Source organism: Acipenser ruthenus, unplaced genomic scaffold (assembly GCF_902713425.1).
Source record: "Acipenser ruthenus unplaced genomic scaffold, fAciRut3.2 maternal haplotype, whole genome shotgun sequence".
Taxonomy (NCBI): domain Eukaryota; kingdom Metazoa; phylum Chordata; class Actinopteri; order Acipenseriformes; family Acipenseridae; genus Acipenser; species Acipenser ruthenus.
In genome coordinates this window covers 27,501-45,000 of record NW_026708111.1, presented here as the reverse complement: position 1 = coordinate 45,000, position 17,500 = coordinate 27,501, and the positions used below count along the sequence as shown (strand labels likewise).

At 45.9% G+C, this 17,500-nt stretch overlaps 1 protein-coding gene across 7 annotated transcripts in view; it reads right to left on the bottom strand.

The window, feature by feature from the left end:
- The window catches only part of LOC117395603 (CUGBP Elav-like family member 3), a 49,719-nt gene that overhangs the window by 10,417 nt on the left and 21,802 nt on the right, over nucleotides 1-17,500 (bottom strand). For 2 of the 7 annotated variants that reach the window (XR_009323579.1, XM_059019825.1), the window contains exons 2-8: nucleotides 17,039-17,121; nucleotides 6,067-6,115; nucleotides 4,296-4,424; nucleotides 3,750-3,829; nucleotides 2,844-3,053; nucleotides 2,172-2,325; nucleotides 761-976 (exon numbers count right to left, since the gene is read on the bottom strand). Coding sequence is in view for 6 of the 7 variants with exons in the window: in XM_059019825.1 (XP_058875808.1) it covers nucleotides 761-976; nucleotides 2,172-2,325; nucleotides 2,844-3,053; nucleotides 3,750-3,829; nucleotides 4,296-4,424; nucleotides 6,067-6,115; nucleotides 17,039-17,121 (921 nt within the window). In the remaining variant the exon portion in view is untranslated. Of the gene's footprint in view, nucleotides 1-760; nucleotides 977-1,508; nucleotides 1,518-2,171; nucleotides 2,326-2,843; nucleotides 3,054-3,749; nucleotides 3,830-4,295; nucleotides 4,425-6,066; nucleotides 6,116-12,179; nucleotides 12,253-17,038; nucleotides 17,122-17,500 lie in introns of those variants that run through there. The other 5 variants (XM_059019827.1, XM_059019828.1, XM_059019829.1 and 2 more) reach the window with 5 other exon arrangements.

The window sequence follows — 17,500 nt, the reverse complement described above, 5'->3', positions numbered from 1 at the left end:
CCAACCCCAAACCAAACCCAACCCCAACCTCAACCCCAACCCCAACCCCAACCTCAACCCCAACCCCAACCCAAACCAACCCCAACTCAACTCAACTCAACCCAACCCCAACCCCAACCTCAACCCCAACCCCAACCTCAACCCCAACCCCAACATCAACCCCAAACCAAACCCAACCCCAACCCCAAACCAAACCTAACCCCAACCTCAACCCCAACCCCAAACCAAACCTAACCCCAACCTCAACCCCAACCCCAAACCAAACCTAACCCCAACCTCAACCCCAAACCCAACCTCAACCCCAACCCCAACCCCAAACCAAACCCAAACCAAACCAAACCTAACCCCAACCCCAACCTCAACCCCAACCCCAACCCCAAACCAAACCAACCCCAACCCCAAACCAAACCCAACCCCAACCTCAACCCCAACCCCAACCTCAACCCCAACCCCAACCTCAACCCCAAACCCAACCCCAACCCCAACCCAACCCAACCCAACCCCAAACCAAACCCAACTCAACCCAACCCCAACCCAACCCAGCCCCAAACCAAACCCAACTGAACCCAACCCAACCCAACCCCAACCCAACCCCAACCCCAACCCAACCCAACCCAACCCCACCCCAAACCCAACCCAACCCCAACCCAACCCCAACCCAACCCCAACCCCAACCCCAACCCAACCCAACCCAACCCCACCCCAAACCAAACCCCAACCCCTCCCCTCCCCTCCGTGTGGGTGCAGGGGCAGCTCTCACCAGGGTAGGGGTGCACCCCGTTACTGTAGATTGATTCTGAGGCTCCCTGCCCGCTGGGCTGCGTCGGCACAGCGCTGTACCCGTTCACCCCCATCTGCGCCGGCAGGGCAGGCACGGGCGTGGCCGCCAGGGTGGGGGGCGTGCTCGTACCTGCAATGGACCAATCACAGGGGCGGTGAGCCGAGACTGACACCTGAACTGAGCGGGGGGGACAGACTGCAGTGGGGGAAGCACAGGCATGCACACAGGTGAGTGAATTTGTTTATGAGTAAATATAACAGATGCATATTGATTCAATATAGATCTTTATTTATATATATATAGTATAGCACAGCTACCGACCCTCGGGGACCCCTGCGCTCCCCTGACTGTGTGACTCCCCCTGCAAACCACGCGGCCGTGCCTTTACCAGGGGAGACCCTCGGGAACCCCTACGCTCCCCTGACTATGCGACTCCTCCTGCACACCACGCGGCCGTGCCTTTACCAGGGGAGACCCTTGGGGACCCCTGTGCTCCCCTGACTGTGCGACGCCCCCTGCACACCACGTGGTCGTGCCTTTACCAGGGGAGACTCTCGGGGACCCCCACTGAATTGAATAATGGTTTTCAGAAGCGAGGGAAACGGCAAAGCGCTGTCTGTAAAATGTGGTTTGACCCTCCCTCCCCTCCCTGCTAGTGAATGCTGGCACACCGAAACACACGCAGACAGTGGCTGGATACGTAAATCACAAGTTCAAACACACAGACCTGGCCACGCTGCAGCGAGAGGCATCCCCGTTTGAGAGACAGGAGAAATCGTCGGCCGTCCGCGGATTAAAAATTGGGGGGCAACAAAATTAAGAAAATGGGAGAAAGGGATATTTTGATTAGGGTGAGGAAGATTTGCTGGGGTGAGCAACACTGAACCTAAACCTAACCCTAACCCTAACCCGAACCCTACACCTAACCCTAACCCTAACCCTAACCCTAACCCTAACCCTTTTCTGATACAGTTGTGTGCTTCCATCTATCATGCTACATTATTTACACATTAAGCACAGCTCTGGCCAAAGGTTTTGCATCCCTCTATAGAATGATCTGATTTTGCTTCATAAAGTCGAAATGAAACCTGCTCTGCTTCATGCATGATGCATTGTCCCTCACAATCTTGTAAAGCGCTTTGTGGTCCAATATGAAAGGCGCTATATAAAATAAAGATTGACTGATTGATTGACTGATTGATTGATTGATTGAATGTGACGGTAACATATTGAATTACACACCGCTTTGTAGTTTTCCAGATACTTAACGTAAAAATACTGTACGGCTATTAGGGCTTCCTTCTGGTAGACTTTTTTTTTTTTTCTGCGATATCACTTTGCCCGCTTGCTGTTCAGTTTTGTCCCAGTACACCCCCAGTGTCCCGCCTACCTGAGGAGGGGGCGAGGGGCGTGGCGATGGGCGTGGCGATCAGGCCGTTGGCGTTCAGCGCTGCCATCTGCTGCATCTGCACGGCTGCCATGGTAGCCATGGGGTTGAGGTAGGCACTCTGAGCCGCCACCATGGCTGACTGCTGCTGCATCAACTGTGGGGAGAGAGGAGGGTGCGGGGCGGGGCAGAGAGGAGGGGCGGGGCAGAGAGAAAGAGGAGGGGGCGGGGCAGAGATGAGGGGCGGGGCAGAGATGAGGGGGCAGGGCATAGAGAAAGAGGAAGGGGGCGGGGCAGACAGAAAGATGAGAGGGCGGGGCAGAGAGAAAGATGAGGAGGGGGCAGAGAGGAGGGGGTGGGGTCAATATATCAACTATAAATATACAGATGTAAACTAGATAAGAAATGTGGCACAAGCTCCACTGATCACAACACAACAGGTAAAATAATATATATATAGAAAAATAAAGAAAACATATCAATGTCAAATGTAAGACTTTTATTAAAATGTAGAAAACTACACAACGGAAAATAAATGAATAAATATAAAATATATAAGGAAATACATTATATATATATATATATATATATATATATATATATATATGTAATAAAAGAATACACACATGTGCAGTAATAAGACATGTAAAGAAAGGTATATATAAAGTAAATTACCAGGGTGGGGGTGAGCCCTATGTCGAGATATGCTGGCTGTGCTCGCTGCTGGAGCCCCTCCCTTACCGCTTGTGAGTAGGCGCTGTAGGCTCCGAACTGCAGAGTCATGGGGGTGAACATGCCCAGCTGATTGGCTACCTGCTGCATGCGCCGGAGCCCCCTCTCCTTCTCCGTGTCTGCGAACTTCACAACCAGACTGGAGGAGGCGCCCTGGAGACACACAGAGCAGAGCCCTCAGCACCCTGGGCAAGCCATCCGCAAACACTGGGGCTGGACTACACTGAGGGGCAATGGCAGCACAAGCATAGGGCAGTTACAATGGGGTGAGGCTGGTAGAATGGGACCCCAGTGTGCTCGCTATACCCTTCCTGAATGATCTTCAATAGCACTACAATGGGGTGAGGCTGGTAGAATGGGACCCCAGTGTGCTCACTATACCCTTCCTGAATGATCTTCAATAGCACTACAATGGGGTGAGGCTGGTAGAATGGGACCCCAGTGTGCTCACTATACCCTTCCTGAATGATCTTCAATAGCACTACAATGGGGTGAGGCTGGTAGAATGGGACCCCAGTGTGCTCACTATACCCTTCCTGAATGATCTTCAATAGCACTGCAATGGGGTGAGGCTGTGAGAATGGGACCCCAGAGTGCTCACTATACCCTTCCTGAATGATCTTCAATAGCACTGCAATGGGGTGAGGCTGGTAGAATGGGACCCCAGTGTGCTCACTATACCCTTCCTGAATGATCTTCAATAGCACTACAATGGGGTGAGGCTGGTAGAATGGGACCCCAGTGTGCTCACTATACCCTTGCTGAATGATCTTCAATAGCACTACAATGGGGTGAGGCTGGTAGAATGGGACCCCAGTGTGCTCACTATACCCTTCCCAATGATCTCACCGGTAGGGTTCGGCTCCCATGCAGGGTATTGATGGCAGCTTGAGCCTCAGCGTGCGACTGGTACTTGACGAAGGCACAACCTAGACAGACAGACAGACAGACAGACAGACAGACAGACAGAGGGAGAGACAGATATACACAGTCAGAGAGAGACAGAGAGAGGGGGGGGGGGAGAAAAGAGATTTAAAATAAACTGATGAGTGACACCAAAGAGATCCCTTCACCGTCACCAAAGAGATTCCATCTAGTGGCTCGGACTCTGAAGAGTCTCTCCCAGTCCCACAGCTCCCCCAGCTCCCCCAGTTCTCCTCCCCAGTCTCCCAGCTCCCCCAGTTCTCCTCCCCAGTCTCCCAGCTCCCCCAGTTCTCCTCCCCAGTCTCCCAGCTCCCCCAGTTCTCCTCCCCAGTCCCCCAGCTCCCCCAGTTCTCCTCCCCAGTCTCCCAGCTCCCCCAGTTCTCCTCCCCAGTCTCCCAGCTCCCCCAGTTCTCCTCCCCAGTCTCCCAGCTCCCCCAGTTCTCCTCCCCAGTCTCCCAGCTCCCCCAGTACCTTTGCTGGTCCCGTCGGGCCCCCTCAGCACCGTGCACTCGTCGATGCTGCCGAACACCTCAAACATCTTCCGCACGTCCTCGTCCAGCTGCTGCTTACCCAGCATGCCCACAAACAACTTCCTGTCCTCTGCAGGCAGGGCCAGGGAGAGAGAGAGGGAGGGAGAGAGAGAGGGAGGGAGAGAGGGAGGGAGGGAGAGAGAGAGGGAGAGAGAACTTTAATCATAAGTGCAAGTCAAGCAGACCAGCGATTGGGCTCCAGTGCCTTCATCAGTGTTATTATTGAAACTAGAAGAGACCGAGTCAAGCAGACCAGCGTTTGGGCTCCAGTGCCTTCATCAGTGTTATTATTGAAACTAGAAGAGACCGAGTCAAGTAGACCAGCGTTTGGGCTCCAGTGCCTTCATCAGTGTGATTATTGAAACTAGAAGAGACCGAGTCAAGCAGACCAGCGTTTGGGCTCCAGTGCCTTCATCAGTGTTATTGAAACTAGAAGAGACCGAGTCAAGTAGACCAGCGTTTGGGCTCCAGTGCCTTCATCAGTGTTATTGAAACTAGAAGAGACCAAGTCAAGCAGACCAGCGTTTGGGCTCCAGTGCCTTCATCAGTGTTATTGAAACTAGAAGAGACCAAGTCAAGCAGACCAGCGTTTGGGCTCCAGTGCCTTCATCAGTGTTATTGAAACTAGAAGAGACCGAGTCAAGCAGACCAGCGTTTGGGCTCCAGTGCCTTCATCAGTGTTATTGAAACTAGAAGAGACCAAGTCAAGCAGACCAGCGTTTGGGCTCCAGTGCCTTCATCAGTGTTATTGAAACTAGAAGAGACCGAGTCAAGCAGACCAGCGTTTGGGCTCCAGTGCCTTCATCAGTGTTATTGAAACTAGAAGAGACCAAGTCAAGCAGACCAGCGTTTGGGCTCCAGTGCCTTCATCAGTGTTATTGAAACTAGAAGAGACCGAGTCAAGCAGACCAGCGTTTGGGCTCCAGTGCCTTCATCAGTGTTATTGAAACTAGAAGAGACCAAGTCAAGCAGACCAGCGTTTGGGCTCCAGTGCCTTCATCAGTGTTATTGAAACTAGAAGAGACCGAGTCAAGCAGACCAGCGTTTGGGCTCCAGTGCCTTCATCAGTGTTTATTGAAACTAGAAGAGACCGATACTTGAGGCTTTACTGTATTGTAAAAACTGTAATACACCATGAAGTCACCAGAGGGTGCTCCGTACCCAGCTACTGCACAGGGACAAAGAGATCCTGATTATATACTCTGTAAAGCCATACATATATGTGCAAGACTTGTATTATGCGTTTTACGCATAGAAAAAAAAACAAAAACCTTTTTTGGCAAGAATATCAAATTCCACTAACAACACATACTTCGTATATTGCAACAGGGGACCGACATTTCTGGAGCAAAATAGGTGTTATGGGTGTGATTCGCCAAATATTTTGGTCGTAAATATTTATCAGGGATGGGAATCAGACTCCCATTGCACAGCAGTTTGATCCAGTCACTAGGATTTTAATAATAAGACACACCTGAGCTTGTTAGCTAGACACATTGGGGGCTGATCAAGCTGGTAGCAGTAAAACCTGGACTGGGTGACACTGCTGTGCAATAGGAGTCTTACTTTCATCACTATATATGTATGTATGTACTGTGATTCTTGAAATGTATTTTTGTTTACGACTGTAAGTCGCCTTGCTAAGAAATAAATAATAATAATAATAATAATAATAATAATAATAATATTTATATATAAATATGAATTGCTACCTCCTCTGCTCTCACTGTCTGCTGGCTTCACTTGGATCGGTCGATTCATCTGAAACACAGAAAAAAAAATACAAAAGATCCTGAGTCTGTCTGCCAGTGCAACGCTTCCCACCCCTCGAAAGAAATATATTGAACTGTGTGCTGGGCAGAGGAGCAGTGAGAGACCAGGCTGCTACCAGAGTACCTGACAGCTAATAATCATCAATAATAATCACCCGGGCATTGAGGACAAGTCACTGGACATTGGAAATCACATGCAACTGAATACAAATACATGCATCCCAGTTCAGATTGGATTCTAGCAGTGTTATTATTATACATAGCATCCTAGTTCATATTGTATTCTAGTAGTGTTATTATTATACATAGCATCCTAGTTCATATTGTATTCTAGCAGTGTTATTATTATACATAGCATCCTAGTTCATATTGGATTCTAGTAGTGTTATTATTATACATAGCATCCTAGTTCATATTGTATTCTAGTAGTGTTATTATTATACATAGCATCCTAGTTCATATTGTATTCTAGTAGTGTTATTATTATACAGAGCATCCTAGTTCATATTGTATTCTAGCAGTGTTATTATTATACATAGCATCCTAGTTCATATTGTATTCTAGCAGTGTTATTATTATACATAGCATCCTAGTTCATATTGTATTCTAGTAGTGTTATTATTATACATAGCATCCTAGTTCATATTGTATTCTAGTAGTGTTATTATTATACATAGCATCCTAGTTCAGATTGTATTCTAGTAGTGTTATTATTATACAGAGCATCCTAGTTCAGATTGTATTCTAGTAGTGTTATTATTATACATAGCATCCTAGTTCATATTGTATTCTAGTAGTGTTATTATTATACATAGCATCCTAGTTCATATTGTATTCTAGCAGTGTTATTATTATACATAGCATCCTAGTTCATATTGTATTCTAGTAGTGTTATTATTATACATAGCATCCTAGTTCATATTGTATTCTAGTAGTGTTATTATTATACAGAGCATCCTAGTTCATATTGTATTCTAGTAGTGTTATTATTATACACAGCATCCTAGTTCATATTGTATTCTAGTAGTGTTACTGTGTGTGTGTGTGTGTGTGTGTGTGTGTGTGTGTGTGTGTGAGTGAGTGTAGTGTGTGAGTGAGTGTAGTGTGTGTGTGTGTGTGTGTGTTCAGGATTCCGCACTAGGCTGGTTTAGGAGATTAGTGGGAGCCTCCGTCAGATCAGGATTTATCTACAACAGCAGATTAAGACCTGGGGCTGAACGAGGGAGGGAGGGAGAGAGGGGAAGTAGAGAGGGATTGAGAGAGACAGAGAGAGGATACAAGGCAAGGAGGGAATGAGAGAGAGGGGGGAGGGGGAGAAGGAGACAGAGAGGGGTAGGGAGGTCTGGTAAAGCATAGGGAAGCATTGTAAAGCACAAAGAGGTCTGGTAAAGCATAGGGAAGCATTGTAAAGCACAGAGAGACCTGGTAAAGCATAGGGAAGCATTGTAAAGCACAGAGAGGTCTGGTAAAGCATAGGGAAGCATTGTAAAGCACAGAGAGGTCTGGTAAAGCATAGGGAAGCATTGTAAAGCACAGAGAGGTCTGGCAAAGCATAGGGAAGCATTGTAAAGCACAGAGAGGTCTGGTAAAGCATAGGGAAGCATTGTAAAGCACAGAGAGGTCTGGTAAAGCATATTAATAAACATAGCAAGCCAAGGCAAACCAGCTCCACACAGTGGGAACCTGAGTGCCCTGGTCATGTCTGCCAGGGGGAGGCACATAGCGGCTGTGCTCCGTTACAAACTGACCAGCGGAACGTCCAGTAGATTAACGAAGCTGTTAATTAATCAGCGGCCGCACTTACAGTTTGTTTAATCAGGATATTGATTAGCGGCAGTCCGCCTGAGCGTGCTGGTATTGATTGAGCACAGCAGGAGCAATTAGCCCTCTTCCTCTCAGACAGACAGACAGACAGACAGACAGACAGACAGACAGACAGTGGCACTGCAGTAGCGATGGTTCCATTTCCATTGGAATCAGTATTTTGAAGTGATGAACGCAGAGATGGTCTATTTCTCCCTGTCTCTACTTCCCCCCCCCCTCCTCTCTAAAGGTCTCTCTCCACTGAAGCGGGGGGTTCAGATCTCATTTTACACGGAGCTCCTGTCGGCATGGTAACCAGGCCTGCATCTTTCCGCTCTCCTGCCAAGTTGTTAGCGGGATCTGCCATTGCCGTGGCAACCACTGCAGCACCAGGGACATACCATTCCAGAGACACAGAAAACATCCCCAGATACACACAGATACTGATAGACAGAGATACACACAGATACTGATAGAGATACACACAGATACTGATAGATAGAGATACACACAGATACTGATAGACAGAGATACACACAGATACTGATAGACAGAGATACACACAGATACTGATAGAGATACACACAGATACTGATAGACAGAGATACACACAGATACTGATAGAGATACACACAGATACTGATAGATAGAGATACACACAGATACTGATAGACAGAGATACACACAGATACTGATAGAGATACACACAGATACTGATAGATAGAGATACACACAGATACTGATAGAGATACACACAGATACTGATAGAGATACACACAGATACTGATAGATAGAGATACACACAGATACTGATAGATAGAGATACACACAGATACTGATAGATAGAGATACACACAGATACTGATAGAGATACACACAGATACTGATAGATAGAGATACACACAGATACTGATAGAGATACACACAGATACTGATAGATAGAGATACACACAGATACTGATAGAGATACACACAGATACTGATAGATAGAGATACACACAGATACTGATAGAGATACACACAGATACTGATAGAGATACACACAGATACTGATAGATAGAGATACACACAGATACTGATAGATAGAGATACACACAGATACTGATAGAGATACACACAGATACTGATAGAGATACACACAGATACTGATAGAGATACACACAGATACTGATAGACAGAGATACACACAGATACTGATAGAGATACACACAGATACTGATAGATAGAGATACACACAGATACTGATAGAGATACACACAGATACTGATAGAGATACACACAGATACTGATAGAGATACACACAGATACTGATAGATAGAGATACACACAGATACTGATAGATAGAGATACACACAGATACTGATAGACAGAGATACACACAGATACTGATAGAGATACACACAGATACTGATAGACAGAGATACACACAGATACTGATAGAGATACACACAGATACTGATAGATAGAGATACACACAGATACTGATAGAGATACACATAGATACTGATAGATAGAGATACACACAGATACTGATAGACAGAGATACACACAGATACTGATAGAGATACACACAGATACTGATAGACAGAGATACACACAGATACTGATAGAGATACACACAGATACTGATAGATAGAGATACACACAGATACTGATAGAGATACACATAGATACTGATAGAGATACACACAGATACTGATAGACAGAGATACACACAGATACTGATAGAGATACACACAGATACTGATAGATAGAGATACACACAGATACTGATAGAGATACACATAGATACTGATAGAGATACACACAGATACTGATAGATAGAGATACACACAGATACTGATAGAGATACACACAGATACTGATAGATAGAGATACACACAGATACTGATAGAGATACACACAGATACTGATAGATAGAGATACACACAGATACTGATAGAGATACACACAGATACTGATAGATAGAGATACACACAGATACTGATAGAGATACACACAGATACTGATAGATAGAGATACACACAGATACTGATAGATAGAGATACACACAGATACTGATAGAGATACACACAGATACTGAAAGAGATACACATAGATACTGATAGAGATACACACAGATACTGATAGATAGAGATACACACAGATACTGATAGAGATACACACAGATACTGATAGAGATACACACAGATACTGATAGAGATACACACAGATACTGATAGATAGAGATACACACAGATACTGATAGAGATACACACAGATACTGATAGAGATACACACAGATACTGATAGAGATACACACAGATACTGATAGAGATACACATAGATACTGATAGAGATACACACAGATACTGATAGAGATACACACAGATACTGATAGATAGAGATACACACAGATACTGATAGAGATACACACAGATACTGATAGATAGAGATACACACAGATACTGATAGATAGAGATACACACAGATACTGATAGAGATACACACAGATACTGATAGACAGAGATACACACAGATACTGATAGATAGAGATACACACAGATACTGATAGAGATACACACAGATACTGATAGATAGAGATACACACAGATACTGATAGATAGAGATACACACAGATACTGATAGAGATACACACAGATACTGATAGATAGAGATACACACAGATACTGATAGAGATACACACAGATACTGATAGAGATACACACAGATACTGATAGATAGAGATACACACAGATACTGATAGATAGAGATACACACAGATACTGATAGATAGAGATACACACAGATACTGATAGAGATACACACAGATACTGATAGAGATACACACAGATACTGATAGATAGAGATACACACAGATACTGATAGATAGAGATACACACAGATACTGATAGAGATACACACAGATACTGATAGATAGAGATACACACAGATACTGATAGATAGAGATACACACAGATACTGATAGAGATACACACAGATACTGATAGATAGAGATACACACAGATACTGATAGAGATACACACAGATACTGATAGACAGAGATACACACAGATACTGATAGAGATACACACAGATACTGATAGACAGAGATACACACAGATACTGATAGAGATACACACAGATACTGATAGAGATACACACAGATACTGATAGAGATACACACAGATACTGATAGATAGAGATACACACAGATACTGATAGATAGAGATACACACAGATACTGATAGAGATACACACAGATACTGATAGAGATACACACAGATACTGATAGAGATACACATAGATACTGATAGAGATACACACAGATACTGATAGAGATACACACAGATACTGATAGAGATACACACAGATACTGATAGATAGAGATACACACAGATACTGATAGAGATACACACAGATACTGATAGAGATACACACAGATACTGATAGATAGAGATACACACAGATACTGATAGAGATACACACAGAAACTGATAGAGATACACACAGATACTGATAGAGATACACACAGATACTGATAGAGATACACACAGATACTGATAGAGATACACACAGATACTGATAGAGATACACACAGATACTGATAGAGATACACACAGATACTGATAGATAGAGATACACACAGATACTGATAGATAGAGATACACACAGATACTGATAGAGATACACACAGATACTGATAGAGATACACACAGATACTGATAGATAGAGATACACACAGATACTGATAGAGATACACACAGATACTGATAGATAGAGATACACACAGATACTGATAGAGATACACACAGATACTGATAGACATATACACACACATATACAGACTGATAGACAGATATACACACACACACATACACACAGATACTGATAAACAGAGATACACCAAATATACATATATGCACACACATATACACACTAATATACACACAAATATATACACACATACAGATATGCACACACATGTACACAGACACATACAAACATATAGAGACAGACACACAAATATATTTATACACTTTACACAACATACTCTCTCTCTCTCTCTCTCACACCCATACAGTGTACATTTCCTTTTCTAAACTTCATTATTATTATTATTATTATTATTATTATTATTATTATTATTATTATTATTATTATTATAGGTATAAATAACAGATAAGAAAGCTAAACAGAGAATCTTTTCCTACAAAAAAACAGAACTCGAGCAGATGCTGGGTTGTCATGGCGACTGCAGTTTATGTTACCTGGCAACCGCCTACTCTCCCTCACTTATCACATTCGGTTGCCCAGGAAACGGTGCTGACATCACCGGCTACCTCCGGGTAAACAAACAAAAAAAAAAAAAAAAAAAAAAGGATGCGGGTTGCCGAGGGCAACGGGCTCCTCTCTCCCGTACACAAACCAGGAGGTGAATAGCGCTGAGATTCCCAGAGCAGCAGATCAAGGGCTATATTTAAACAACACGGATTTCATTCCGGCTGTTCTGCTGATAGCAGCAGCGTCTCTCAAATTCAAATGCAAACGTATTTATTTAACCAGGCTTGGACTCTGGAGATAAACTTCTCATTATCAAGGGGGGGGGGGGGGGGGGGTCCTGGCAAGAGAAGACGGACAGAAATAACATCAAATCAACGGCATGAAAGAGATCCTTCAAACAGGGCAGTTAAGACAGTCATGAAAACAGATACAACATCAAAGAGTAAAAGAACAACAACAAAAAAAAAAACCCTGATAGTAACGTCCTGGTGACACGTCTGAAACACACACCAGCATGAATCTGAAACCCAAACTACTACTACAAAATAACAATACAGAGAGGAACGATGGGTGCAGAACCAGGCAGCTGTGTTTACCATGTAGAGTGAGAGACAGACCGAGAGACCGAGAGACAGAGAGAGAGAGAGACAGAGAGACAGAGAGGGAGAGAGACAGAGAGACAGAGAGGCAGAGAGACAGAGAGAGAGAGAGACAGAGAGACCGAGAGACAGAGAGGGAGAGAGACCGAGAGACAGAGAGGCAGACCAAGAGACAGAGAGACAGAAAGGCAGACAGAGAGACAGACACACAGACAGAGACAGACACACAGAGAGACAGAGGCAGGCAGGCCAACTGACAGACAGACAGACAGCGAGGCGGACACACAGATAGACAGACAGGCAGACAGACAGAGAGACACACAGACAGAGAGACAGAGGCAGGCAGACAGACAGACAGAGACAGGGTCTCCCTTTTTTGAACGAGACGCCTAAAAACAGTTGAACACAAAGACAGTCGGAATGCGAAGAGTTAACAGGGAAGCATGTCTGAGTCCCAGAGGATCGTGAGCACATGAATATATATATATATATATATACTCCTTACTCTCCTTTCTGGAGATCACCCCAGCAGAAGAAATGGAGCAGAGAGAGAGAGAGAGAGAGACAGAGACAGAGAGAGAGCGAGAGGGGAGAGAGACAGAGACAGAGAGAGAGGGGGGAACTCATTCTTCCACTGCGTGTGTCTCTGTGTGCGTTTGTGTCTTTACGTGAGTGTGCTTCTGTCTGTGTGCGTTTCATTTGTGTTTGTCGGTCTGCTTATGTGTCTACAGTCTGTGTGTGTGTGTGTGTGTGTGGCAGGTAGAGTAGGTAGAGTAGGTGTAGTTTTTTTTTTTTTATCTCAACCACCCCCCCCCCCCTCCCCCCCCCCCGGGTCTCACAAGAGGATTAACTCCCAATTACTGACTTTCCAGCAGCGCTTTAATTAACAGAAACCATCTGTACTGCACACGCCCCCCCCTCTCCTCCCCGCCCCCGCACGCACACACACACTGATTCTGATACTGAAGCAGACACACGCCCCCCCTCTCCTCCCTGCCCCCGCACGCACACACACACTGATTCTGATACTGAAGCAGACACACACACACTCACAGAGACACCCCCCCCGCACACTGATTCTGATACTGAAGCAGACACACGCCCCCCCTCTCCTCCCCACCCCCGCACGCACACACACACTGATTCTGATACTGAAGCAGACACACGCCCCCCCTCTCCTCCCCGCCCCCGCACGCACACACACACTGATTCTGATACTGAAGCAGACACACACACACTCACAGAGACACCCCCCCCGCACACTGATTCTGATACTGAAGCAGACACACACACACTCACAGAGACACCCCCCCCGCACACTGATTCTGATACTGAAGCAGACACACGCCCCCCTCCCCCGCACGCACGCACACACACACACACTCACGCTGTCTGCCAAAAATAGACACTGTTTTTGCTTTTCATCTCCCTCTCTCCCCCCTCCCTCTCTCAATTCAAATTCAATATAAATAGGTCTTTAATGCCACAGTGGGATTGGCTGTAATCTGATTTTATAGAAACGTTGCTTTATAAACAGAACAGATATATTTCTATAACAGCTCTCTCTCTCTCTCTCTCTCTCTCTCTCTCTCTCTCTCATCCCTCCTCCACTAATGCCCAGCTCCTTTCAGTTGGGATTACCCGACGCTAAACCTGAGGATTATCCAATCAAATCTGATCTGTCTCTATCCTCACAACCCCCTACTAACACCCTGACACACTCACACTGACACACGCACACACACACACTGACACACTCACACTGACACACACACACACACCCTGACACACGCACGCACACTGACACACACACACACACTGACACACACACACTGACACACGCACACTGACACACGCACACACAATGACACACGCACACGCACACGCTGACACACGCACTATGATATGATGTCACAGTCAGTGGTGTAGCCCCGTTTTCTACAGGCAGCTCAGACATCGTCGTTCTGCCACAGATATGTAAAGTAAAGCATTCTGACAGGAAGGACAGGATAAGTGCATTAGCTAGCACTATCATTATATACAATGCACACGTCCCGATAGGATGTGCGGGTGGGGATTCTTCTCTCACTCCCCACTCACTCCCGCTTCTCTCACTCCCTCCCCCCTTCTCTCACTCCCCTCCACAGGAGATAACATTGTTATGTGAGACTGACATAAAGGAGGGAGAGAGAGAGAGAGAGAGAGAGAGGGATCAAACCTGAGTTGTTTTTAAAGGATTACCGGGTGGAGAGTGATATAAAAACCGCCTTTATTTTGTTTTAATTCCTTTTTGATTTTTTTTTTTTTTTTTGTCATTTCAAGCCCCAAAAAAATAATAATTTCACCAGCAGCAGCAGCAGCAGCAGCCTCTTACAGCCGGGCATTGAAAAAACAGAACGCAGCGCTGGTCACTGCCTAGCAACCCAGCATCTCCTGCTCCGCTGTCTCCTAGCAACAGGAGAAAGCCAGTCCTTCCTCCCCCCCCCCCCCCTCCTTTCTTGTTCACTTTCATGAGGCGGGTTTTCTGCCAGACTTCTCTCCATCTATTAATCAGCAGGATTATTATTATTGTGATCGCCTTGTGATTATTATTATTATTATTATTATTATTATTATTATTATTATTATTATTATTATTATTATTATTAATGAGTCATTCAGCAGACGCTTTTATCCAAAGCGACTTACAGAGACTAGAGGGGTGAACTATGCATCATCACCAACTGCTGCTGCTGCTGCAGAGTCACTTCCAATAGGAGCTCGTTTGTTTTACGTCTCATCCGAAGGATGGAGCACAAGGAGGTTCAGTGACTTGCTCAGGGTCACACACACACACGCAGGCACGCACGCGCACACACACACACACGCACGCACGCAAGCACGCACGCACGCAAGCACGCACGCACACACACACACGCACACATACACACACACACACACGCACACACACGCACACACACACACACACACAGGGAGTCAGTGGCTGAGCTGGGATCTGGGATTTGAACCTCCTGGTATCAAGACCCCTTTTCTTTAACCGCTGGAGCACCGATACAGCCCTTTTTCCTGCCAGCCCATAATGGCAGTGCTACCAGCTTGCAGCAGCTCTATAGTAATTCTAAGAGCAGTGTGATTCAGTCCTGGTTTCACTACGAGTTTAATAATAAGACACACCTGAGCTTGTTAGCTAGACACACTGGAATGGGTGAAACTTGCTGTGCAATAGGAGTCTTATTTCCATCCCTGATCTATGTATCTGTCTGAATAGCCCACTCCTACCACCAATATACTGTCACTGTCTATAAAATCAGCTAAAAACCTCCTTCAACCAACGACTATCTATCTATCTACAGGGAGGGGAATGAGACTCCTGCTGCACAGCAGTGTGATCCATTCCTGGTTTTTACCAAAAGGGATACTAAAGCAGTAAACTTTGAGAAGGGGCTGGTTCATTATCTTCTCTGTGCATTTAAAAAAAAAGGATTTTCTGCCCAGCAACCTGCTTGAAACAGAACCCCCCAAACAAACAGCAGCTTGGCTTAAAGTACGAGTGAATGAATGAATGAATGAATGAATGAATGAATGAATGAATGAATAATCTAGGGGATGAATAGGAGTGGGGAGGGGGGAGGGGGGAGGGAGGGGTTGGAATGAAAACAAACAAAAGTAGAATTTTATTGTGTCGATGAGTGGGGGGGGGCAATCTGTGAACTGTGATAAAGACATCTGTCTCTCCCCACACTCCTCTCCTCTCTCTCCTCTCTCTCCCCTCTCTCCTTTCCCCTCTCTACTCTCCCCTCTCTCCACTCCTCTCATCTCTCTCATCTCTCCCCTCTCTCCTTTCCCCTCTCTACTCTCCCCTTCTCTCCCCTCTCGCCTCTCCTCTCTTCTCATCTCTCCTCTCCTCTCTTTTCATCTCTCCTCTCCTCTTCTTTTCCCTCCCCTCCCCTCAGTTCAATATAAACAGTACAGCTCTGCAACACAACAAAACAAACAGGAGCTGAAAGATTACAAAGGCTGAAAGGATCCCAATCAGGACAGAGCCATCTGCCCCTCTCTCACCGCTCTCTCTCTCTCTCTCTCTCTCCCGGTGTTGTGCGCTACAGTACGTTACCCTGGTTTGCTATGTTTTCAGATAGGCTTTACCATACCTCTCTGTGTGCTTTACAAAGACCCAGCTAGCAGCCGGCAGTGAATCAATCAATAACCAACCGATCAGTCATCAATAATGAAGGTGCTCCACTCACCCCAGGCAGGGTCTTCTGCTCGTGCAGCGCGCTCTGGGCCTTCAGCGCCGACTCACGGGCACAGTATGTGAGGAACGCACAGCCTGGGAACACAAAGAGGAGAGGAGCTGAGGAGCATGGCACTGCAATCAAGGGGGCACGGAGGAGCTGAGGAGCATGGCACTGCAGTCAGGGGGCACAGAGGAGCTGAGGAGCATGGCACTGCAATCAGGGGGGCACAGAGGAGCTGAGGAGCATGGCACTGCAGTCAGGGGGGCACAGAGGAGCTGAGGAGCATGGCACTGCAGTCAGGTGGCACAGAGGAGCTGAGGAGCATGGCACTGCAGTCAGGGGGGCACAGAGGAGCTGAGGAGCATGGCACTGCAGTCAGGGGGGCACAGAGGAGCTCAGGAGCATGGCACTGCAGTCAGGGGGGCACGGAGGAGCTGAGGAGCATGGCACTGCAGTCAGGTGGGCACAGAG